Here is a 21,162-nt window from a genome sequence, read left to right as displayed (position 1 = left end):
TCTGGGACCTCTGGAATGGGTCCATCTGGGACCTCTGGGATGGATCCTGCTGGGACGGGTCCTGCTGGGACCTCTGGGATGGATCCTGCTGGGACCTCTGGGATGGATCCATCTGGGACGGGTCCTGCTGGGACCTCTGGGATGGATCCATCTGGGACCTCTGGGATGGATCCATCTGGGACCTCTGGGATGGATCCATCTGGGACGGGTCCTGCTGGGACCTCTGGGACAGGTCCCACTTGGAGATCTGGGATGGGTCCTTCTGGGATGGATCCTTCTGGGATGGGTCCTTCTGGGACCTTGGGACCTCTGGGACGGGTCCTACTGGGATGGATCCTGCTGGGACCTCCGGAACGGGTCCATCTGGGACCTCTGGGATGGATCCATCTGGGACGGGTCCTTCTGGGACCTCTGGGCCAGGTCCCACTTGGAGATCTGGGATGGGTCCTTCTGGGATGGGTCCTTCTGGGATGGGTCCTTCTGGGACCTTGGAACCTCTGGGACGGGTCCTACTGGGATGGATCCTGCTGGGACCTCTGGAACGGGTCCATCTGGGACCTCTGGGACGGATCCATCTGCGACGGGTCCTGCTGGGACCTCCGGGACAGGTCCTCCTGGGACGTCTGAGATGGGTCCTTCTGGGACGGGTCCATCTGGGACCTCTGGGACGGGTCCTGCTGGGATGGGTCCTGCTGGAACCTCTGGGATGGATCCTGCTGGGACGGGTCCTGCTGGGACCTCTGGGATGAATCAATCTGGGACGGGTCCTACTGGGACCTCTGGGATGGATCCTGCTGGGACCTCTGGGATGAATCAATCTGGGACGGGTCCTACTGGGACCTCTGGGATGGATCCTGCTGGGACCTCTGGGATGAATCAATCTGGGACGGGTCCCACTTGGAGATCTGGGACGGGTCCCACTTGGAGATCTGGGATGGGTCCTTCTGGGATGGGTCCTTCTGGGACGGGTCCTTCTGGGACCTTGGGACCTCTGGGACGGGTCCTGCTGGGATGGGTCCTGCTGGGACCTCTGGAATGGGTCCATCTGGGACCTCTGGGCTGGATCCTTCTGAGACCTCTGGGCTGGGTCGTGCTGGAGGTTCTGGGATGGGTCCTGCTGGAAGTTCTGGATCCTGCTGGAAGCTCTGGAGGCCTCAGAGCTTCCCTTGGGTTGGATTCGCTGGTTGGAGGCCACGTCCACCTCCATCTCCTTCCCTCCTCCAGGCCGCTTCCCCCTGGAAGCCCAGGAACCTCCTCCTGATGGAGACGAGGAGCCACCTCCAGCTTCGTGGAGAGGAGACGCCACCCCTGGCTCCTCCGTGTCCCCAGGAAGGTCCCGGGGAGGTGACACGTCCCCCCCGCACCCTGCGAGGTCCCACCCCGCGTGGCTTCAGGAGCTTCTCGGGAGGAACCGAGCGCGGACGCCAAGAGCCGGAGAAAAAAAATACGATTTATTTACAAGTAGAAACGCTTTAAAAATGGGCCCTGGGGCCACCTCGGGGCCACCGCGTCCCCTCCGTCCCCAAGCCGGGGGGCAAAGTCCCCTCAGGGGGGCACTCGGTGGCGTTGGGGGGTCCCTGAGGGGCTCAGAAGAACCTCATGGGGCTCTGGAGAACCCTGAGGAGCTCAGGAGAACCTCAAGGGGCTCAGGAGAACCTCAAGAGGCTCTGGAAAACCCTGAGGGGCTCTGGAGAACCTCAAGGGGCTCTGGAGAACCTCGAGATGCTCTGGAGAATCTCAAGAGGCTCAGGAGAACCCTGAGGGGCTCTGGAGAACCTCAAGAGGCTCTGTAGAAGCCTGAGGGGCTCAGGAGAACCTCAAGAGGCTCTGGAGAACCTCGAGATGCTCTGGAGAATCTCAAGGGGCTCAGGAGAATCTCAAGAGGCTCAGGAGAACCCTGAGGGGCTCTGGAGAACTTCAAGGTGCTCTGGAGAACCCTGAGGGGCTCAGGAGAACCGCAAGAGGCTCTGGAGAACCTCAAGAGGCTCTGGAGAATCCTGAGGGGCTCAGGAGAACCTCAAGAGACTCAGGAGAACCCTGAGGGACTCAAGAGAACCTCGAGAGGCTCTGGAGAACCTCGAGAGGCTCTGGAGAACCTCAAGGGGCTCAGGAGAACCCTGAGGGGCTCAGGAGAACCTCAAGAGGCTCAGGAGAACCCTGAGGGGCTCAGGAGAACCCTGAGGGGCTCTGGAGAACCCTGAGGGGCTCAGGAGAACCTCAAGCAGCTCTGGAGAACACTGAGAAGCTCTGGAGAACCTCAAGCTGCTCAGGAGAACCTCAAGCGGCTTCGGGGGGTGCCAGCAGCCCCGGGCGGGTGGGGGTGGGAGCTCCTGGGCCGTGTCCCACCTCAGGCTTTGGTGTCCTTGTGGCCTCGGAGACCAGGCTGGAGAAGAAAGAGCGAGAGGAGAGGGTGGTGACCGCGGCGCGGGGACAACCGGGACCCCCTGGGGCGCTCCAGAGGCCTCGTGGTCACCTCCCGGCCCGGGGACGAGGCCCCCCAGGCCTCCAGCGTCCCCCTCGGGGCCCCCAGACATCTCGGGGGGGGTCGGGAGCCACCACGGGGGCTGGAGGAGGGGCCAGGACCTGCTGGAGGGGCTGGGGAAGCTCCAGGTCCCACCACGGGAGCCCCAGGAACCTGGAGATCCCACCACGAGAGCCCTGAGAAGCTCCAGGTCCCACCACGGGAGCCCCAGGAACCTGGAGATCCCACCACGAGAGCCCTGAGAAGCGCCAGGTCCCACCACGGGAGCCCCAGGAACCTGGAGATGCCACCATGAGAGCCCTGAGAAGCTCCAGGTCCCACCACGGGAGCCCCAGGAACCTGGAGATCCCACCATGAGAGCCCTGAGAAGCTCCGAATCCCACCACGGGAGCCCCAGGAACCTGGAGATGCCACCACGGGAGCCACAAGAAGCTTGAGGTCCCCCCATGAGAGGCATGAGGGGCTTGGGATCCCACCACGGGAGCTGGAGGAGGGTCAAGCTCCTGCTAGAGGAGCTCAGGAAGCTCAAGATCCCACCACGGGAAGTCTGAGATGCCACCACAAGAGCCACAAGAAGCTTGGGATCCCACCACGGGAGCCACAAGAAGCTTGAGATCCCACCCCAGGAGCTGAGGAACCTCAAGATCCCACCACGAGACCCACAAGAAGCCTGAGATCCCACCACGAGACCCACAAGAAGCTTGAGATCCCACCCCAGGAGCTCAGCAACCTCAAGATCCCACCACGAGACCCACAAGAAGCTTGAGATCCCACCCCAGGAGCTGGAGAAGGGTCAGGATCCTGCTTGAGGAGCTCAGGAACCTCAAGATCCCATCATGGGAGCCACAAGAAGCCTGAGATCCCATCACGGGAGCCACAAGAAGCTTGAGATGCCACCCCAGGAGCTGAGGAACCTCAAGATCCCACCACGAGACCCACAAGAAGCTTGAGATCCCACCACGGGAGGTGAGGAACCTCAAGATCCCACCACGAGACCCACAAGAAGCTTGAGATGCCACCCCAGGAGCTCAGGAACCTCAAGATCCCACCCCGGGAGCCCCAGGAACCTGGAGATCCCACCACGGGAGACACAAGAAGCTTGAGATGCCACCACAGGAGCCCCGAGAAGCTCTGGATCCCACCACGGGAGCCACAAGATGCTTGGGATCCCACCCCAGGAGCTGGAGGAAGGTCTAGGTCCTGCTTGAGGAGCTCAGGAACCTCAAGATCCCATCATGGGAGCCACAAGAAGCCTGAGATCCCACCACGAGACCCACAAGAACCCTGAGATGCCACCCCGGGAGCCCCGAGAAGCTCCGAACCCCCCACCCCGGCCCCCCTGGGGCGTCCCCAGAGCCCACCTGGAGGTGGTTTTGGAGGCCACCAGCCCGGCCGGCGTCACCCACCTTGCCCCGGGGGCTCTTGCCGGTGGCGGCTCCTCGCGGCGAGCGCCGAGGAGAAGACCTCGGGGGGTTCCTGCGGGCGGCCGCGCGGCGCAACAAGCTGCTGCCGAGCCTCCTGGGGGTGTTGAGGACGCTGAAGGCCGTCGACTGGCGCCTCTCGGCCTACGGAGAAGGTCAGAAGACCAAGGATGGAGGTGGGAGGGGACGTTCTCCACCGGTCCCACCAAAACCTCAAGGAGGTCGTGGTCTTCGGGTCTTCTCACCGGTGGGGGAGGAGGAGGCTGGTCGGTGACGCGGCGCTCGGGGCGAGTCCGAGGGGTCTGGGGGCGCGGGAAGCACGTGGTGGACTTCTTGGGCTGGAGGAGAGAGGAGAAAGGTGGGATGGAGCCACGGGAGGAGGTTGGAGAAGGAGGAGAAGGTGGATGGAGCCATGGGAGAAGGTTGGAGAAGGAGGAGAAGGTGGATGGAGCCATGGGAGATGGTGGGATCAGCAGGAGAAGGTGGGATGGGCTGAGGAGCTGGATCTGGAGAAGATCCATGGAGTGAGGAGCTGGATCTGGAGAAGATCCAAGGGCTGAGGAGCTGGATCTGGAGAAGATCCAAGGGCTGAGGAGCTGGATCTGGAGAAGATCCATGGAGTGAGGAGCTGGATCTGGAGAAGATCCATGGAGTGAGGAGCTGGATCTGGAGAAGATCCATGGGCTGAGGAGCTGGATCTGGAGAAGATCCATGGAGTGAGGAGCTGGATCTGGAGAAGATCCATGGAGTGAGGAGCTGGATCTGGAGAAGATCCATGGGCTGAGGAGCTGGATCTGGAGAAGATCCAAGGGCTGAGGAGCTGGATCTGGAGAAGATCCATGGGCTGAGGAGCTGGATCTGGAGAAGATCCATGGGCTGAGGAGCTGGATCTGGAGAAGATCCATGGGCTGAGGAGCTGGATCTGGAGAAGATCCATGGGCTGAGGAGCTGGATCTGGAGAAGATCCATGGGCTGAGGAGCTGGATCTGGAGAAGATCCATGGGCTGAGGAGCTGGATCTGGAGAAGATCCATGGGCTGAGGAGCTGGATCTGGAGAAGATCCATGGGCTGAGGAGCTGGATCTGGAGAAGATCCATGGAGTGAGGAGCTGGATCTGGAGAAGATCCATGGGCTGAGGAGCTGGATCTGGAGAAGATCCATGGAGTGAGGAGCTGGATCTGGAGAAGATCCAAGGAGTGAGGAGCTGGATCTGGAGAAGTTCCATGGGCTGAGGAGCTGGATCTGGAGAAGATCCAAGGGCTGAGGAGCTGGATCTGGAGAAGATCCAAGGGCTGAGGAGCTGGATCTGGAGAAGATCCATGAGTTGAAGAGGAGAACATCTGGAGAACGTCTCCAGCCGCCCCCGAGGCCCCATCCGGGCTCGTGGAGAAGACCTGGAGAAGACAGGGACTCACCTCGGGGGTGTCGGGGCCCTGGTGGGTCTCATCCGAGAGTCGTTTCCGCTGCTGCCGGGTGGTGATGCCGCCGGTGGCCCAGGCGGTGGCCAAGGTGCTTCTCCTGGTGGCCACGATCTGCGAGGGCTGCATGCTGGCCCGGCGCAGGGTCTCCTTGGGGTCCCCCGTCTTCATCTCCTCGTCCGTGATGGTCCCCAAGGAGCCGGAAGGCTGAGGAGACACCGCGGAGACGTCATTATGGGGACCCACCACCGTTTCCCAGCTCCGGGAGGGTCCTCAAGGCTGAGGAGACACCTCAGAGACGTCATTATGGGGACCCACCACCGTTTCCCAGCTCCGGGATGGTCCCCAAGGCTCAGGAGACACCTCGGAGACGTCTCCATGGAGCAACCACCAACGTTCCCAGCTCCGGGATGGTCCCCAAGGCTCAGGAGACACCATGGAGACGTCTCCATGGAGCAACCACCAACATTTCCAGCTCCGGGATGGTCCCCAAGGCTGAGGAGACACCTCGGAGACGTCATTATGGAGTCCCACCACCGTTTCCCAGCTCTGGGATGGTCCTCAAGGCTGAGGAGACACCTCAGAGACGTCATTATGGAGTCCCACCACCGTTTCCCAGCTCCGGGAGGGTCTCGAGGAGGATCCGAGCGGTGGGAGAAGGTCCCCCCGGCCCCTTACCCGGCTCTCCAGGGGGTAGCAGGTCTTGAGGTGGGGGGGGCAGGCGCGGTTGCGCTGCTGAAGCTCCGCGATGCGGTTCCAGTCGTCCAGGGGCTCCGGCTCGTCCTGGCAGGTCCCCAGGTAGAGGCTGCTCCGACCTAGAAACCACCAGGAGAAGGGTGAGGACCTCCCGAAGCCCCTGTAGATCCAGCTCGAAGCCTCCGGAGATGCTCCTCAAAGCCTCGGTCGGTCCCTCAGAGCTTAAGTAGAACCTCAAAGCCTCCATAGAGCCACCCAAAGCCCCTGGAGATCCACCAAAGCCCCTGTAGATCCTCAAAAGCCTCAGTAGATGCTCCTCAAAGCCCCTGTAGATCCACCAAAGCCTCAGTAGATCCACCCAAAGCCCATTTAGATCCTCCTAAAACCCTTGTAGATCCCCCAAAGCCCCTGTAGATCCCCCAAAGCCCATCTAGATCCATCAAAGCCCATCAAGATCCTCCTCAAAGCCTCAGTAGATCCTCAAAGCCCATCTAGATCCACCCAAAGCCCCTGTAGATCCACCCAAAGCCTCTGTAGATCCACCCAACGCCCCTGTAGATCCAACAAAGCCCCTGTAGATCCTCCTCAAAGCCCCTGTAGATCCTCAAAGCCCATCTAGATCCACCAAAGCCCCTGTAGACCCACCCAAAGCCCATTAAGATCCTCCTAAAACCCCTGTACATCCTCCAAAGCCCCTGTAGAACCACCCAAAGCCCACATAGATCCTCCTCAAAGCCCATCTAGAACCATCAAAGCCCCTGTAGATCCACCAAAGCCCCCATAGATCCTTCTCAAAGCCCCTGTAGATCCATCAAAGGCCATCTAGATCCTCCTCAAAGCCCCTGTAGATCCACTCAAAGCCCCTGTAGACCCACCCAAAGGCTCTGTAGATCCTCAAAGCCCATCAAGGTCCTCCTCAAAGCCTCAGCAGATCCTCAAAGCCCATCTAGATCCTCCTCAAAGCCCCTGTAGATCCACCAAAGCCCATCTAGATCCACCCAAAGCCCCTGTAGATCCATCCAAAGCCCCTGTAGATCCACCAAAGCCCCTGTAGACCCTCCAAACTCTCAGTAGATGCTCCTCAAAGCCCCAGCAGATCCTCAAAGCCCCTGTAGATCCACCCAACGCCCCTGTAGATCCTCCAAAGCCCATTTAGATCCTCCTCAAAGCCCATCTAGATCCATCAAAGCCCCTGTAGATCCTCCAAAGCCTCAGTAGATGCTCCTCAAAGCCCCTGTAGATCCACCAAAGCCCCTGTAGATCCACCCAACGCCCCTGTAGATGCTCCTCAAAGCCCATCTAGATCCATCAAAGCCCCTGTAGATCCTTCTCAAAGCCGCTGTAGATCCATCAAAGCCCATCAAGATCCTCCTCAAAGCCTCAGCAGATCCTCAAAGCCCATCTAGATCCACTCAAAGCCCCTGTAGATCCACCCAAAGCCCCTGTAGATCCTCAAAGCCCATCTAGATCCTCCTCAAAGCCCCTGTAGATCCACTCAAAGCCCCTGTAGATCCACCAAAGCCCATCTAGATCCATCCAAAGCCCCTGTAGATCCACCAAAGCCCCTGTAGACCCTCCAAACTCTCAGTAGATGCTCCTCAAAGCCTCAGCAGATCCTCAAAGCCCCTGTAGATCCACCCAAAGCCCACATAGATCCTCCTCAAAGCCTCAGTCTATCCTCAAAGCCCATCTAGATCCATCCAAGGCCCAGGTAGATCCTCAAAGCCCATCTAGATCCTCCTCAAAGCCCCTGTAGATCCTCCTCAAAGCCCCTGTAGATCCACTCAAAGCCTCAGTAGATCCACCAAAGCCCCTGTAGGTCCATCAAAGCCCATCTAGATCCTCCTCAAAGCCCCTGTAGATCCTCCTCAAAGCCTCAGTAGATCCTCCCAAGCCCCTGTAGATCCTCCAAAGCCCCTGTAGATCCTCCCAAGCCCCTGTAGATGCTCCTTGAAGCCCCCCCGGCCCCACCAACCCCCCAGCCCCACCGAGGCTGGAGCTGCTGCCGCTCTCCAAGCGTCTGGAGGAGCTCCTGGTGAGCGGCCGGTAGCCGGGGAGCCCCAGCAGAGCCGAGTTGTCCTCCGGCTTCTTCTCCAGGGCCTCCTGGGACGAGAAGGTGGCCAAGGAGCGGCCGGAGGAGGCCGAGCGCAGGGTCCGGGCGGGAGGAGCCGCGGGGAGGCTGGAGAAGGACGAGTCCGAGAGGTCCACGTCCTCGGGCTCCTTCTGCGAGGAGAAACCGCAAAGGAGGGAATCGGGGACCTGGAAGCTCCTCCAGATCCACCTCCCTGGTTGGAGAAGAAGGTCTTGGACTCATGGAATGGATCAAGGTGGAAGGACCTCAAAGCTCCTCCAGATCCACCTCCCTTGATCACAAGGAATGGATTGAGGTGGAAGGGACCTCAAAGCTCCTCCAGATCCACCTCCCTGGGACTCAAGGAATGGATCGAGGTGGGAAGGGACCTCAAAGCTCCTCCAGATCCACCTCCCTGGGACTCAAGGAATGGATTGAGGTGGAAGGGACCTCAAACCTCCTCCAGATCCACTTCCATGGCTGGAGAAGAAGGTCTTGGACTCATGGAATGGGTCAAGCTGGAAGGGACCTCAAAGCTCCTCCAGATCCACCTCCCTGGGACTCAGGGAATGGATCGAGGGGGAAGGGACCTCAAAGCTCCTCCAGATCCACCTCCCTGGGACTCAAGGAATGGATCGAGGTGGAAGGGACCTCAAAGCTCCTCCAGATCCACCTCCCTGGGACTCAGGGAATGGATCGAGGGGGAAGGGACCTCAAAGCTCCTCCAGATCCACCTCCCTGGGACTCAGGGAACGGATCGAGGGGGAAGGACCTCAAAGCTCCTCCAGATCCACCTCCCCCAGTTGGAGAAGAAGGTCTTGGACTCATGGAATGGATCAAGGTGGGAAGGGACCTCCAAGCTCCTCCAGATCCACCTCCCTGGGACTCAGGGAATGGATCGAGGGCGAAGGGACCTCAAAGCTCCTCTAGATCCACCTCCCTTGATCTCAAGGAATGGATTGAGGTGGGAAGGGACCTCAAAGCTCCTCCAGATCCACCTCGCTGGGACTCAGGGAATGGATCGAGGTGGGAAGTGACCTCAAAGCTCCTCCAGATCCACCTCCCTTGATCTCAAGGAATGGATCGAGGTGGGAAGGGACCTCCAAGCTCCTCCAGATCCCGCCTTGGGTCCCACCTTGGTCAGGGTGATGTTGATGGTCGTTCGGCGTCGAGCCGATCGGGTTTTGGGGCCGGAGTCGGCGTCCCCCGAGGAGGCGACGCTGCTCTCCAGGCGGGACCTCCCGCGGCTCGGGATGGGGGTGAAGTAGAGGCTCTCCAGGGACTCCACCTTGCGCGGGAGACGCCGCGACTCCTGGGGGGCCGGGGCCACCGCCGAGGTCTCCGAGTGCGAGCGACGGGGACGCCTGGAGAAGAGGAACCACCAGGGATGGAGAAGGAACCACCAGGGACGGAGAAGGAACCACCAGGGATGGAGAAGAAGCACCAGGGATGGAGAAGGAACCACCAGGGACGGAGAAGGAACCACCAGGGACGGAGAAGGAGCCACCAGGGATGGAGAAGGAGCCACCAGGGATGGAGAAGGAGCCACCAGGGACGGAGAAGGAGCCACCAGGGACGGAGAAGGAACCACCAGGGATGGAGAAGGAACCACCAGGGATGGAGAAGGAGCCACCAGGGATGGAGAAGGAGCCACCAGGGATGGAGAAGGAGCCACCAGGGATGGAGAAGGAGCCACCAGGGATGGAGAAGGTTCCTCCAAGCCCCTACCTGGTGGAGTTGAGAAGGTCTCCTTCCTCGAGGCTGAGGTCCAGGCTGTCGGCACTGAGATCTCCTGGTTTCTCCCGGAAGGTCTCTTGGTTCTTCAGGGTGTCCGAGGCCACCTGGAGCTTCCCGAGATCCCGGAGCTTCTGGTTTGCAAAGTCCACCTGGATGGGAAGAGGAGGAGAAGGAGGAGAAGGAGGAGATGGAGGAGATGGAGGAGATGGAGGAGAAGAAGGAGATGGAGGAGAAGGAAGAGGAGATGGAGGAGAAGGAGAAGGTTGAAGGCCCGTTGTCCCGGTCCCACCTGAGCCTCGAGGCTGCGGACGCGGCTGCTGAGGTCCCGGCAGGAGGTCTCGGCCGCCTTGGCCTGGAGGCCGCTCTGCTGGAGCTCCTTGGCCAACCTCTCGGCCTCCTTGCGGAGCTCCCCGTTCTCCTTCTGGAGCTTCTCCAGGGCTTTCAGCTTCTCCACCAGCTCCTGGTTCTGCTGCTTCTTGGCGTCGTAGTGGCTCTTGGCCTTCTCCATCTAGGAGAAGGTGGAGAGGAACCTCGCAGGAACCCAAACTGTCTCCAGGAGAAGCTCCAGGAGGCCCCAGACCATCTCCAGGAGAAGCTCCAGGAGGCCCCAAACCATCTCCAGGAGAAGCTCCAGGAGGCCCCAAACCATCTCCAGGAGAAGCTCCAGGAGACCCCAAACCATCTCCAGGAGAAGCTCCAGGAGGCCCCAAACCATCTCCAGGAGAAGCTCCAGGAGGCCCCAAACCATCTCCAGGAGACGCTCCAGGAGCCCCCAAACCATCTCCAGAAGCTCCAGGAGACCCCAAACCATCTCCAGAAGCTCCAGGAGCCCCCAAACCATCTCCAGAAGCTCCAGGAGACCCCAAACCATCTCCAGAAGCTCCAGGAGACCCCAAACCATCTCCAGGAGAAGCTCCAGGAGACCCCAAACCATCTCCAGGAGAAGCTCCAGGACCCCCAAACCCTTCTGGGCTCTTCCTGCTCCAGGAGAAGCTCCAGGAGACCCCAAACCATCTCCAGAAGCTCCAGGAGACCCCAAACCTTCTCCAGAAGCTCCAGGAGCCCCCAAACCTTCTCCAGAAGCAGCTCCAGGAGCCCCCAAACCATCTCCAGAAGCTCCAGGAGACCCCAAACCTTCTCCAGAAGCTCCAGGAGCCCCCAAACCTTCTCCAGAAGCAGCTCCAGGAGCCCCCAAACCATCTCCAGAAGCTCCAGGAGCTTCCAACCCACCTGGACCTTGTAGTGCTCGGCGGCTTGTTCCTTCTGGGCGAGCTGCTCCTCGAGCTCCGTCACCTTCTCCTGCTGCCGGGTGGCTTCTGCCTGCAGCTCCGACTCCAGAGCCTGAGGACACGGATGGAGAAGGAGGTGGAGATGGAGGAGAAGGAAGAGGAGATGGAGAAGAACTTTGGGTCCTTCCTGACCTTAATCTTCTGCTGCTGCGTCCGGGTGGCCTTCTCCTGCTGACTCAGCTTCTTGGTGAGCTCCTCCACCTAGAGGAACATGGATCCATCAGACCAGAAGATGCTCCAGGAGACCCCAAACCATCTCCAGAAGATCACCCAGGAGCCCCCAACCCGGCTGGGCTCTTCCTGCTCCAGGAGAAGCTCCAGGAGACCCCAAACCATCTCCAGGAGAAGCTCCAGGAGACCCCAAACCATCTCCAGGAGAAGCTCCAGGAGACCCCAAACCATCTCCAGGAGAAGCTCCACGAGGCCCCAAACCACCTCCAGGAGAAGCTCCAGGAGACCCCAAACCATCTCCAGGAGAAGCTCCAGGAGACCCCAAACCATCTCCAGGAGAAGCTCCAGGAGACCCCAAAGCATCTCCAGGAGAAGCTCCAGGAGACCCCATGGTTGAAGAGCGGCTTCTTCAAGAGCGTTACCTGCTTCTTCTGGTCCTTCTGGAAGGTCTCCAGCTGCTCCACCTGCGAGAAGAAGAGGTTGAAGTCAAGGGGGAGGCAGGTGGGACCATGGATCCATCTGGATCCATGGCTGGAGGGCAGGAGGATCTAGAGAGGGATCTGGATCCATGGCTGGAGAGAGGGAAGGATCTACAGAAGGTTCTGAGGCCCCGGTAGAAGCTCCAGGAGGTGGTGGAGTCTCCATCCTTGATGGAGTTTGAAGGGTGAGGAGCTCCAGGATCTAATTTAGGGCTGGTTGGACTCAACGATCTCAAAGATCTCAAGATCTTGGTCCTTCCCACCCTAATATTTGACGCTTCGGGCTGGAGCCTCACGTCACCGACCTCAAAGATCTCAAGATCTTGGTCTTCCCACCCCAATTCTTTGATGCTTTGGGCTTGAGCCTCGCGTGAGGAGCAGCTCTTGGACCTCCAGCTCCGACGCGGAGCGGGAGGATGAAGCTTTAGGCCTTGACGAAGACCCAACGTCCCCCCACGAACCCCCTACCTGATCCACCAGCTTCTGCTTCTCCTCCAAGACCTTCCTCCTGTCCTCCAGCGCCGCCTCTCGGCTCCTCTCGCTCTCGCTCCTCATCTCCTCCAGCTTCCTCGCTGCCTCCTCGGCCGCCGCTCGGAGCCGCTGAAGCTCCCGCCCGTGGTCCTCCTTGGTCTGCTGGAGCTCGGCCTCCAAGCGCTGGTGTCCTCGGCTCCGGCTCTCCCCGAGCCCTCGGTTCTCCTCCACCAACCTCTCGTTGGCTTCTCTCAAGGCCACCAACCTCCCCTCTTTGTCCTCCGCCTCCTCCTTCAACCTCTCCACCTCCCGCTCTCGCTCCACCAGCTTCTCCTTCCAAGCTGGCACCTCGGACGCCTCCAGCTTCAACCTCTCCACCTCGGCTCGGAGGGCCACCACGTTCTCGGCTTCTCGGAGCTGGTGGCTCTCCAAGGAGACCTCCAAGGAGACCTTCTCGGCTTGGAGCTGCTGGCAACGCGCCTTCAACGCCGCCGCCTCGGCCGCCAGCGCCCGGAGGCCTCCCAGCTCCTTCTGGAGGGCGCCCAGGAGCTGCTCCTTCTGGAGACACTTCTCCTGCGCGACCTTCAGCTCGTGCCGCAGCTCCTGGTGGCTCCTCGCTAGGTTGTCCCCGGCCGCCCGCCTCTTCTCCAGCTCCTCCTGGCACCGTTGAGCTTCCGCCTTCATCAAGGAGCACCTCTCGGCCGCCCTGGCCGCCGCCGTCGCCATCTCCGCCTGGAGGACCCTCAACCTCTCCTCCAGCTTCTTGCTCTTCTCGGCCTCGGCCACCGCCAGCCGCTTGAGCTCCTTGTTCTCGCCGTCCTTCTCGGTCACCTGCCGCTGGAGGACAACCACCTCGTGCTCCAAGCTGCCGGCCAAGCCGCTCGTCCTCTCCAGCTCGCGGGCCCGCTGCGACGCCTGCTCCTTCCAGCTCTCCTCGGAGAGGACCTTCTCCTGGAGGGCGCGGCGCAGGGACGCCAGCTCCTTCTCGGCGCCGGCCAGCTGGGACGCGCTCTGGGTGGCCTCCCGGCTCTTCTCCTGGAGCTCCAGCCGCAGGGCGGCCGCCGCGCCTTCCTGAAGAGCCCGCGCCGCCCGCCAGGCCTCCAGGAGCTTCTCCAGCTCCGAGGTCTTCTCCTGGTGCTGGGACGCCGCCTTCTGCCAGGCCTCCAGCTCCTCCTGCTTCTCCTTCAGCTTCTTCTCCAGCTCCTCCACGTGGGATTGAAGCCCTTGGGTCTCCTTGAGCTTCTCCTTCAGCTCCTGAAGCCCTTGGGTCTCCTCCTGCTTCTCCTCCAGCTTCTTCTCCAGCTCCTCCACGTGGGATTGAAGCCCTTGGGTCTCCTTGAGCTTCTCCTTCAGCTCCTGAAGCCCTTGGGTCTCCTCCTGCTTCTCCTCCAGCTTCTTCTCCAGCTCTTCCATGTGGAATCGAAGCCCTTGGGTCTCCTCCTGCTTCTCCTCCAGCTTCTTCTCCAGCTCTTCCATGTGGAATCGAAGCCCTTGGGTCTCCTCCTGCTTCTCCTCCAGCTTCTTCTCCAGCTCTTCCATGTGGAATCGAAGCCCTTGGGTCTCCTCCTGCTTCTCCTCCAGCTTCTTCTTCAGCTCCTCCACGTGGGATTGAAGCCCTTGGGTCTCCTTGAGCTTCTCCTTCAGCTCCTGAAGAGCTTGGGTCTCCTCCTGCTTCTCCTCCAGCTTCTTCTCCAGCTCTTCCACGTGGAATCGAAGCCCCTGGGTCTCCTCCTGCTTCTCCTTCAGCTTCTTCTCCAGGTCTGAACGAAGCGCTTGGGTCTCCTCCTGCTTCTCCTTCAGCTTCTTCTCCAGCTCCTCCACGTGGCATTGAAGCCCTTGGGTCTCCTTGAGCTTCTCCTCCAGCTCCAAACGAAGCGCTTGGGTCTCCTCCAGCTTCTTCTCCAGCTCCTCCACATGGGATCGAAGCCCTTGGGTCTCCTTGAGCTTCTCCTTCAGCTCCTGAAGCACTTGGGTCTCCTCCTGCTTCTCCTTCAGCTTCTCCTCCAGCTCCAAACGAAGCCCTTGGGTCTCCTCTTGCTTCTCCTTCAGCTTCTGCTCCAGCTCCGAATGAAGCGCTTGAGTCTCCTTGAGCTTCTCCTCCAGCTCCTCCACATGGAATCGAAGCCCTTGGGTCTCCTCCAGCTTCTTCTCCAGCTCCTCCATGTGGGATTGAAGCCCTTGGGTCTCCTTGAGCTTCTCCTCCAGCTCCTCCACATGGAATCGAAGCCCTTGGGTCTCCTCCTGCTTCTCCTCCAGCTTCTTCTCCAGCTCCTCCACGTGGGATCGAAGCGCTTGGGTCTCCTCCAGCTCCTGAAGCGCTTGGACCTCCTTCATCTCCTCGGAGAGGGCTCGGCTCGAGGTGGCTTCCTCCTCATGGCGAGAGGCCTTCTCCTCCGACCTTCTGAGGGACGTCTCCTTCGAGAAGACGCTCTCGTCCCCTTCCATCTCCTCGCTCCGGGTGACCTCGTGGTCCATCTTGGCCGCCTCGAGTCGTCCTTTCAGCTCATCCACCACCTTCTTCAGGTCCCTCAGCTCCTCTCCTCGCGCCACGTTGCTTTGACGGAGCTCCTGGAGCTCCCGCTCCTTCTCCTCCAGGACCTTGTGGAGCTCCCGCTCCTTCTCCTCCAGGAGCTCCTGGGACCTCCTCAGCTCCTCTTGCCGCAGGGACCTCTCCACCCTCTGCTCGTTGAGGGAGTTCTCCAGCTTGGCCTCCAGCTCGGCCCTGAGGGCTCGTTCGGCGCCACGAGCCGCTTGGGCGCCTTCCACCTCCTGCTCCCTCCGAGCCAACTCCACCCGCTGCTCCCTCAACGTCTCCTCCAGCCTGGAAGCCAACGAGGCCACCTCCAGCTCCAGCTCCGTGGCCTCCGAGCTCCTCAAACCTCCCGCGGCGCCTTCCGCCTGGTGGCATCTCGGCTTCTCCTGCCCGAGCCGCCGGGACAAGCCCTGAAGAGCCTCGGTGGCTTTCCGAGCGTCCTCGTCCTTCAGGGTCACCTTCTCCCGGAGCGAAGCCACCTCCGCCTTCAGCTTCTTCTCCGCCTCCTCCTTCTCCTCCAGCCGCCTCCGCGCGCCGCCCAGCTCCACCTGGAGGGCCACCACCATCTCCTGACGGGCCACGGCGCCGGCTTCCAGCGCCGAGGTCTTCTCCTGCTCGGCTCGGAGGAGCTGGTGGCTTCGCTGGAGCTCCAGCCTCAAGGCTCCCATCTCCTCCTCCCAACGTTCTCCGTGCTCCACCAGAGAAGGTCCCGGCGCCGCCACCTTCTCCTCCTCCAGCACCTTGTGGTGGGCCAAGGCGGCTTCCAAGTGGGCGATCCTGGTGGCGCTGAGCTCCAGGCTCTCGCCCGCCCGCCTCTTCTCGTCCTCCAAGATGCCCTCGGTGTTCCTCAAGGACTCCTCGAGGAAGAGGAGCCGCTCCTGGAGGCGCCCGTTCTCCTTGGCCAACTTCTCCTTCTCGGCCAGCTTCTGCTGGGCCTCCTTCAAGCGACCTTCTAGCTCCTTCAGCTGAGGCCGCAGCCCTTCCAGAGGTCCCAGCCGGCGGAGCTCGCCTTCCAACTCAAGGACTTTGCGGCTCAGCTCGAGGTTCTCGGCTCGGCCGGAGGCCTGGGCTCGCGCGGCGCCTTCCAGTTGGGTCCTCAAGGTGGAGTTGAGCTCCTGGAGGTGCTGGAGCTGCTGAAGGGCCGAGTCCTTCTCCTTCGAGGTCTTCTCCAGCTGCCTAGAGGCCTCCTGGCGGGCCTGGTGGCTCTCGGAGAGGGAGCTCTGGAGGTTGGAGACCAGGAGGCTCAGCTGGCGCTTCTCCTCCTCCAGGCGAAGGACGGCGGCCTCCAGCTCGGAGCCTTTGGAGGTGAGGACGGAGACCTCCTGCTGGAGCTCCTCCAGCTGGGGACGGCGAGGAGGGGGAGATGGAGGTGGAGATGGAGGTGGAGAAGGAGATGGAGGTGGAGGAGATGGAGGAGGAGGAAGAGGAGGAGAAGGAGGAAGAGGAGGAGGAGATGGAGATGGAGGAGATGGAGGAGGAGATGGAAGAGGAGGAGATGGAGGAGAAGAGAAGGAAGAGAAAGAGGAGGAGGAGGAGGAGGAGATGGAGCAGGAGGAGAAGGAGGAGGAGGAGGAGGAGATGGAGGAGGAGATGGAGGAGAACAAGGAGATGGAGATGGAGGAGAAGGAGGAGAAAGAGGAAATGGAGATGGGGAAGGAGGAGGAGGAGAAGGAGATGGAGATGGAGGAGAAGAGGAGCAGGAGAAGGAGGAGGAGGAGATGGAGGAGAAGAGGAGGAGGAGGAGGAGGAGGAGGAGGAGGAGGAGGAGGAGGAGGAGGAGGAGGAGGAGGAGGAGGAGGAGGAGGTGGAAATAGAGATGGAGAAGGAGGAGGAGGAGAAGGAGATGGAGGAGAAGAGGAGCAGGAGAAGGAGGAGGAGATGGAGATGGAGATGGAGGAGGAGATGGAGATGGAGGAGGAGGAGATGGAGGAGGAGGAGATGGAGGAGAAGGAGAAGGAGAAGGAGAAGGAGAAGGAGAAGGAGAAGGAGAAGGAGAAGGAGAAGGAGAAGGAGAAGGAGAAGGAGAAGGAGAAGGAGAAGGAGAAGGAGAAGGAGAAGGAGGAGATGGAGGAGATGGAGGAGGAGATGGAGGAGGAGATGGAGGAGGAGATGGAGGAGGAGGAGGAGATGGAGGAGGAGGTGGAGGTGGAGATGGAGGAGAAGAGGAGCAGAAGGAGGAGGAGGAGGAGGAGATGGAGATGGAGGAGGAAGAGATGGAGATGGAGGAGGAGGAGGAAATGGAGGAGAAGGAGGAAGAGGAGGAGAAGGAGGAAGAGGAGGAGGAGAAGGAGATGGAGATGGAGGAGAAGGAGGAGGAGAAGGAGGAGGAGGAGAAGGAAGAGAAAAAGGAGGTGGAGGAGCAGGAGATGGAGGAGAAGGAGATGGAGGAGCAGGAGATGGAGATGGAGGAGGAGGAAATGGAAGAGGAGAAGATGGAGATGGAGATGGAGAAGATGGAAGAGGAGAAGGAGATGGAGATGGAGGAGAAGGAGAAGGAGGAAATGGAGATGGAGGAGGAGAAGAAGGAGGAGGAGAAAGAGAGAACAAACCCCGTTGAAGCTCAGCGGTTCCTCCCCCTCCCCTGGCGCCCCCCGGGCCGCGTCCCAGCACCTCCCAGCCCACCCCAGTGCCCCCCGGTCTCCAGCCAAAGGTCCCCTCCCCGCCCAGCGCCGCGAGGACCCCGGGAGGTGGCCCCGTCTCCACTTGGGGAAGAGAAGAAGCTCCCGGAGATGCCTCCAGCCCCCGATCTCCACCCGACCAGGAGGAGAAGCCCCAGGTGGCTTCATCGTTGACCTCCCGGCTCCTCTCCAGGTGGACTTTCCCATCGGAGACCCCCCCCCCCAGTCCTCTCCTCGAAGGCCACCGGTACCTTCAGGACGTCCCCCAGGACCTCCCCGCCCTTCTCCTGGGCGCCGCTGTCCCTCAGCTTGGCCAGCTGGTCCTCCAGCAGAGACACCTTCCCCTGCAGGATCTCGATCTTCTCCTCCGAGCATTTCTGGGAAGAGACACGGCCGGGATGGAGCTCGGAGAAGGGAAGAGCTCGAGGCCGAAGCTCCTCCGAGCACGGGGAGGTGGAGGCCGAGCTTCTCAAGAACTTGGTCTGTGGTCTCCGGCCATCCCAGAGAACCTGGAGGGGCTCCCAGAGCTTCTAGAGCCTGGAGGGGCCTCAGGACCTTCTAGAACCTGGAGGGGCTTCAAGATCTTATAGAACATGGAGGAGCCTCAAGACCTTCTAGAACCTGGAGGGGCTTCAGGACCTTCTAGAACCTGGAGGGGCTTCAAGACCTTCTAGAACCTGGAGGGGCTTCAGGACCTTCTAGAACCTGGAGGGCCTCAAGACCTTCTAGAACCTGGAGGGGCTTCAGGACCTTCTAGAACCTGGAGGGGCTTCAGGACCTTCTAGAACCTGGAGGGGCCTCAAGACCTTCTAGAACCTGGAGGGGCTTCAAGACCTTCTAGAACCTGGAGGGGCTTCAGGACCTTCTAGAACTGGAGGGGCTTCAGGACCTTCTAGAGCCTGGAGGGGCTTCAAGATCTTATAGAACATGGAGGAGCCTCAAGACCTTCTAGAACCTGGAGGGGCTTCAGGACCTTCTAGAACCTGGAGGGGCTTCAGGACCTTCTAGAACCTGGAGGGGCTTCAGGACCTTCTAGAACCTGGAGGGGCCTCAGGACCTTCTAGAACCTGGAGGGGCTTCAGGACCTTCTAGAACCTGGAGGGGCTTCAGGACCTTCTAGAACCTGGAGGGGCTTCAGGACCTTCTAGAACCTGGAGGGGCTTCAGGACCTTGTAGAACCTCTTCCCACGTCCCAACATGGATGGGTGGAAGGTTCCTCCTCAACCCAACCCAACCCAACCCAGATCACCATCAAATGAAGAAATTCGAGGGTTTCGAGGTGTCCCCAAAGCCCAGCGGGGACCTGGAGCTCCTTCTGACCTTGTCCTGGACGGCGGCGAGGAGCTGGGTCTCCAGGTGTCCCTGCTTCTCCTGCGACTGAGCCAGCGCCGCGTTGTGCTCCTCCGAGAGCTCGTTGAGGGCTTCTTGGAGCTGGACCATGTGGCTGCGATCTCCCGCAGCTGCCGAGGGGAAAGGGCCCCGCGGCCGCGACGGGGGGAGGAGGTCCACGAGCCACCCAGGGATCCAGGGGAGGAGGAGATGGAGATGGGGATGGAGGAGAAGGAGAAGGAGGAGATGGAGATGGAGATGGAGATGGAGATGGAGAAGGAGAAGGAGAAGGAGGAGATGGAGATGGAGATGGAGGAGGAGGAGGAGGAGGAGGAGGAGGAGAGGAGGAGGAGGAGGAGGAGGAGGAGGAGGAGGAGGAGGAGGAGGAGGAGGAGATGGAGATGGAGGAGGAGGAGGAGGAGGAGGAGGAGATGGAGATGGAGATGGAGGAGATGGAGATGGAGATGGAGGAGGAGGAGGAGGAGATGGAGATGGAGATGGAGGAGATGGAGGTGGAGCAGGAGGAGGAGATGGAGCAGGAGAAGGAGATGGAGCAGGAGAAGGAGATGGAGCAGGAGAAGGAGAAGGAGAAGGAGAAGGAGGAGGAGGAGGAGGAGGAGGAGAAAGAGGAGATGGAGATGGAGAAGGAGGAGATGGAGATGAAGAAGGAGGAGATGGAGATGGTGAAGATAGAGATGGAGATGGAGGAGGAGGAGATGGAGAAGAAGGAGACAGAGACGGAGACAGAGACGGAGACGGAGACGGAGATGGAGACGGAGAAGGAGAAGGAGAAGGAGAAGGAGATGGAGAAGGAGGAGATGGAGAAGGAGAAGGAGAAGGAGGAGATGGAGATGGAGATGGAGAAGGAGGAGATGGAGATGGAGGAGGAGATGGAGAAGGAGAAGGAGGTGGAGAAGGAGGAGAAGGAGATGGAGATGGAGGAGAAGGAGATGGAGATGGAGAAGGAGAAGGAGGAGATGGAGATGGAGATGGAGAAGGAGAAGGAGGAGATGGAGATGGAGGAGGAGGAGGAGAAGGAGGAGGAGGACGAGATGGAGATGGAGATGGAGAAGGTGGCACCACCCCCCACCTCCCACCTTCCCCCCCCCCCTCAGGTTCTGGAGCTCCACGGAAGCTCGTGGGCTCCAGGTCCCCTCCCCGCGCGCCGTGGTGGCCCCCGTTGCCCCGGAACCGTGTCCCCAGGTCCCACCTCCGGCGAGCGGTTAGGAGAAGGTCCTACCTTGAAGGAGAGGTCCCCGTTCTCCTCGGAGAGCTGGTTGATCTTGCGCTCCATCTGGCCCTTCTCCGTCTTCAGGTCCTGGCTCTGCCTGAGGGCCTCGTGCAAGCGAAGCGTCAGGCTGGGAGGAGAAGACCCGCTGGTGGGAAGGTCTCCAAGCTCCTCCAGGTCAACCCGCAGCCCCCCCGAGGTCACCAAACCTCATCCCCAAGGTCACATCCACGTGGGGTTTGGAGCCCACCAGGGATGGAGAGGCCACCACCACCCCAGGAGGCATCTCCCAGGGCTTCAGGACCCTTTTCCATGATGGATCTTCTCCCAAGGTCCAAGCTCAACCTTCCCTGGAGCAGCTTGAGGCCGTTTCTTCTCATCCATCCCGTGTTTCTTTGGAGAAGACACCAACCCACCTCCCCCCAAGGGCTTTTCTGGAGAGGGAGGAGGTTCCTCCTCAACCTCCTCTTCTCCAGGCTCAACCCCAGGTCCCTCAACTGCTCCTCAACCTTCGTTCTCCAGCCCTGTCTCCTTCTCCTGGACGTTCTCCAGCTCCTCGAGGTCCTTCTTGGAGCGAAGGATTCGAGATGCGGCCTCACCTCGAACCCAGGAGGACCACGTCCTCCCTGCTTCTCCTGGAAGGTGCCTCTTCCCACGGATCTCGATGGGCTTTGAGGCCCCTTCCGAGCCAACCCACGACCCCAAGGCTGGAGACACCCCCGGAAACATCTAAGGAGACCTCGGATGGACCTTGGAGCCGCCTCCTCCAAGCAGGAGGTTGGACTTCCAACATCTCCTCCCACCCACCCCACGATCCGAGGGGGAAACCACCTTCTCCTTGACCTGGAGAAGCTGAGAACGTGCGGAAGGTTTCTCCTCAACCCCGTTTGGTGTCTTCCTGGAGAAGACACGGAGCCCACGGAGCCCTCGGGGGTGGGAGAGACCACGGGGGTGGAGGCCGGGGAGAAGCTCCGAGGTGGGCTACCTCTCGTTCTTCTCCCTCAGCTCCTCCATCTCGGTGGCTTCGGGCTGCTCCGTGCTCTGGTTCTCCTGGAGAAGAGTCAAGCGGTCGACGCGCTGCTGCAGGAGCGAGATCTGAGCCTCTGCGGAAGGAGAAGGAGGAGACAACCCCCGGTGAGGGCTTCTGGAAGCCCCCGGAGATGCCTCCTGCGCTCAACGGGAGGAGCTGATCCATCAAAATAAAGGTTTGAGGGGAAGG

At 60.7% G+C, this 21,162-nt stretch overlaps 1 protein-coding gene across 1 annotated transcript; it reads right to left on the bottom strand.

Moving 5' to 3' along the window:
• Positions 1-1,430: 1,430 nt before the first annotated feature.
• NUMA1 (nuclear mitotic apparatus protein 1) lies at positions 1,431-20,066 on the bottom strand. The gene is made up of 18 exons (XM_069882887.1): positions 19,956-20,066; positions 18,707-18,846; positions 17,638-17,763; positions 12,233-16,108; positions 11,708-11,749; positions 11,247-11,315; positions 11,056-11,166; positions 10,115-10,333; positions 9,817-9,974; positions 9,224-9,452; positions 8,006-8,240; positions 6,000-6,136; positions 5,640-5,816; positions 5,319-5,528; positions 4,149-4,241; positions 3,844-4,047; positions 2,197-2,383; positions 1,431-1,596 (listed from the first exon to the last, which is right to left on the bottom strand). Exons 2-17 carry the CDS (start codon positions 18,824-18,826, stop codon positions 2,348-2,350), a joined length of 6,042 nt encoding a protein of 2,013 aa, XP_069738988.1. The 5' UTR covers positions 18,827-18,846; positions 19,956-20,066; the 3' UTR covers positions 1,431-1,596; positions 2,197-2,347.
• Positions 20,067-21,162: the final 1,096 nt, after the last annotated feature.

The sequence above is a fragment of the Phaenicophaeus curvirostris genome, unplaced genomic scaffold (genome assembly GCF_032191515.1).
Source record: "Phaenicophaeus curvirostris isolate KB17595 unplaced genomic scaffold, BPBGC_Pcur_1.0 scaffold_387, whole genome shotgun sequence".
Classification (NCBI taxonomy): Eukaryota; Metazoa; Chordata; class Aves; order Cuculiformes; family Cuculidae; genus Phaenicophaeus; species Phaenicophaeus curvirostris.
The sequence above is the reverse complement of the archived record's forward strand: the minus strand, read 5'-3'. Positions and strand labels throughout refer to the sequence as shown.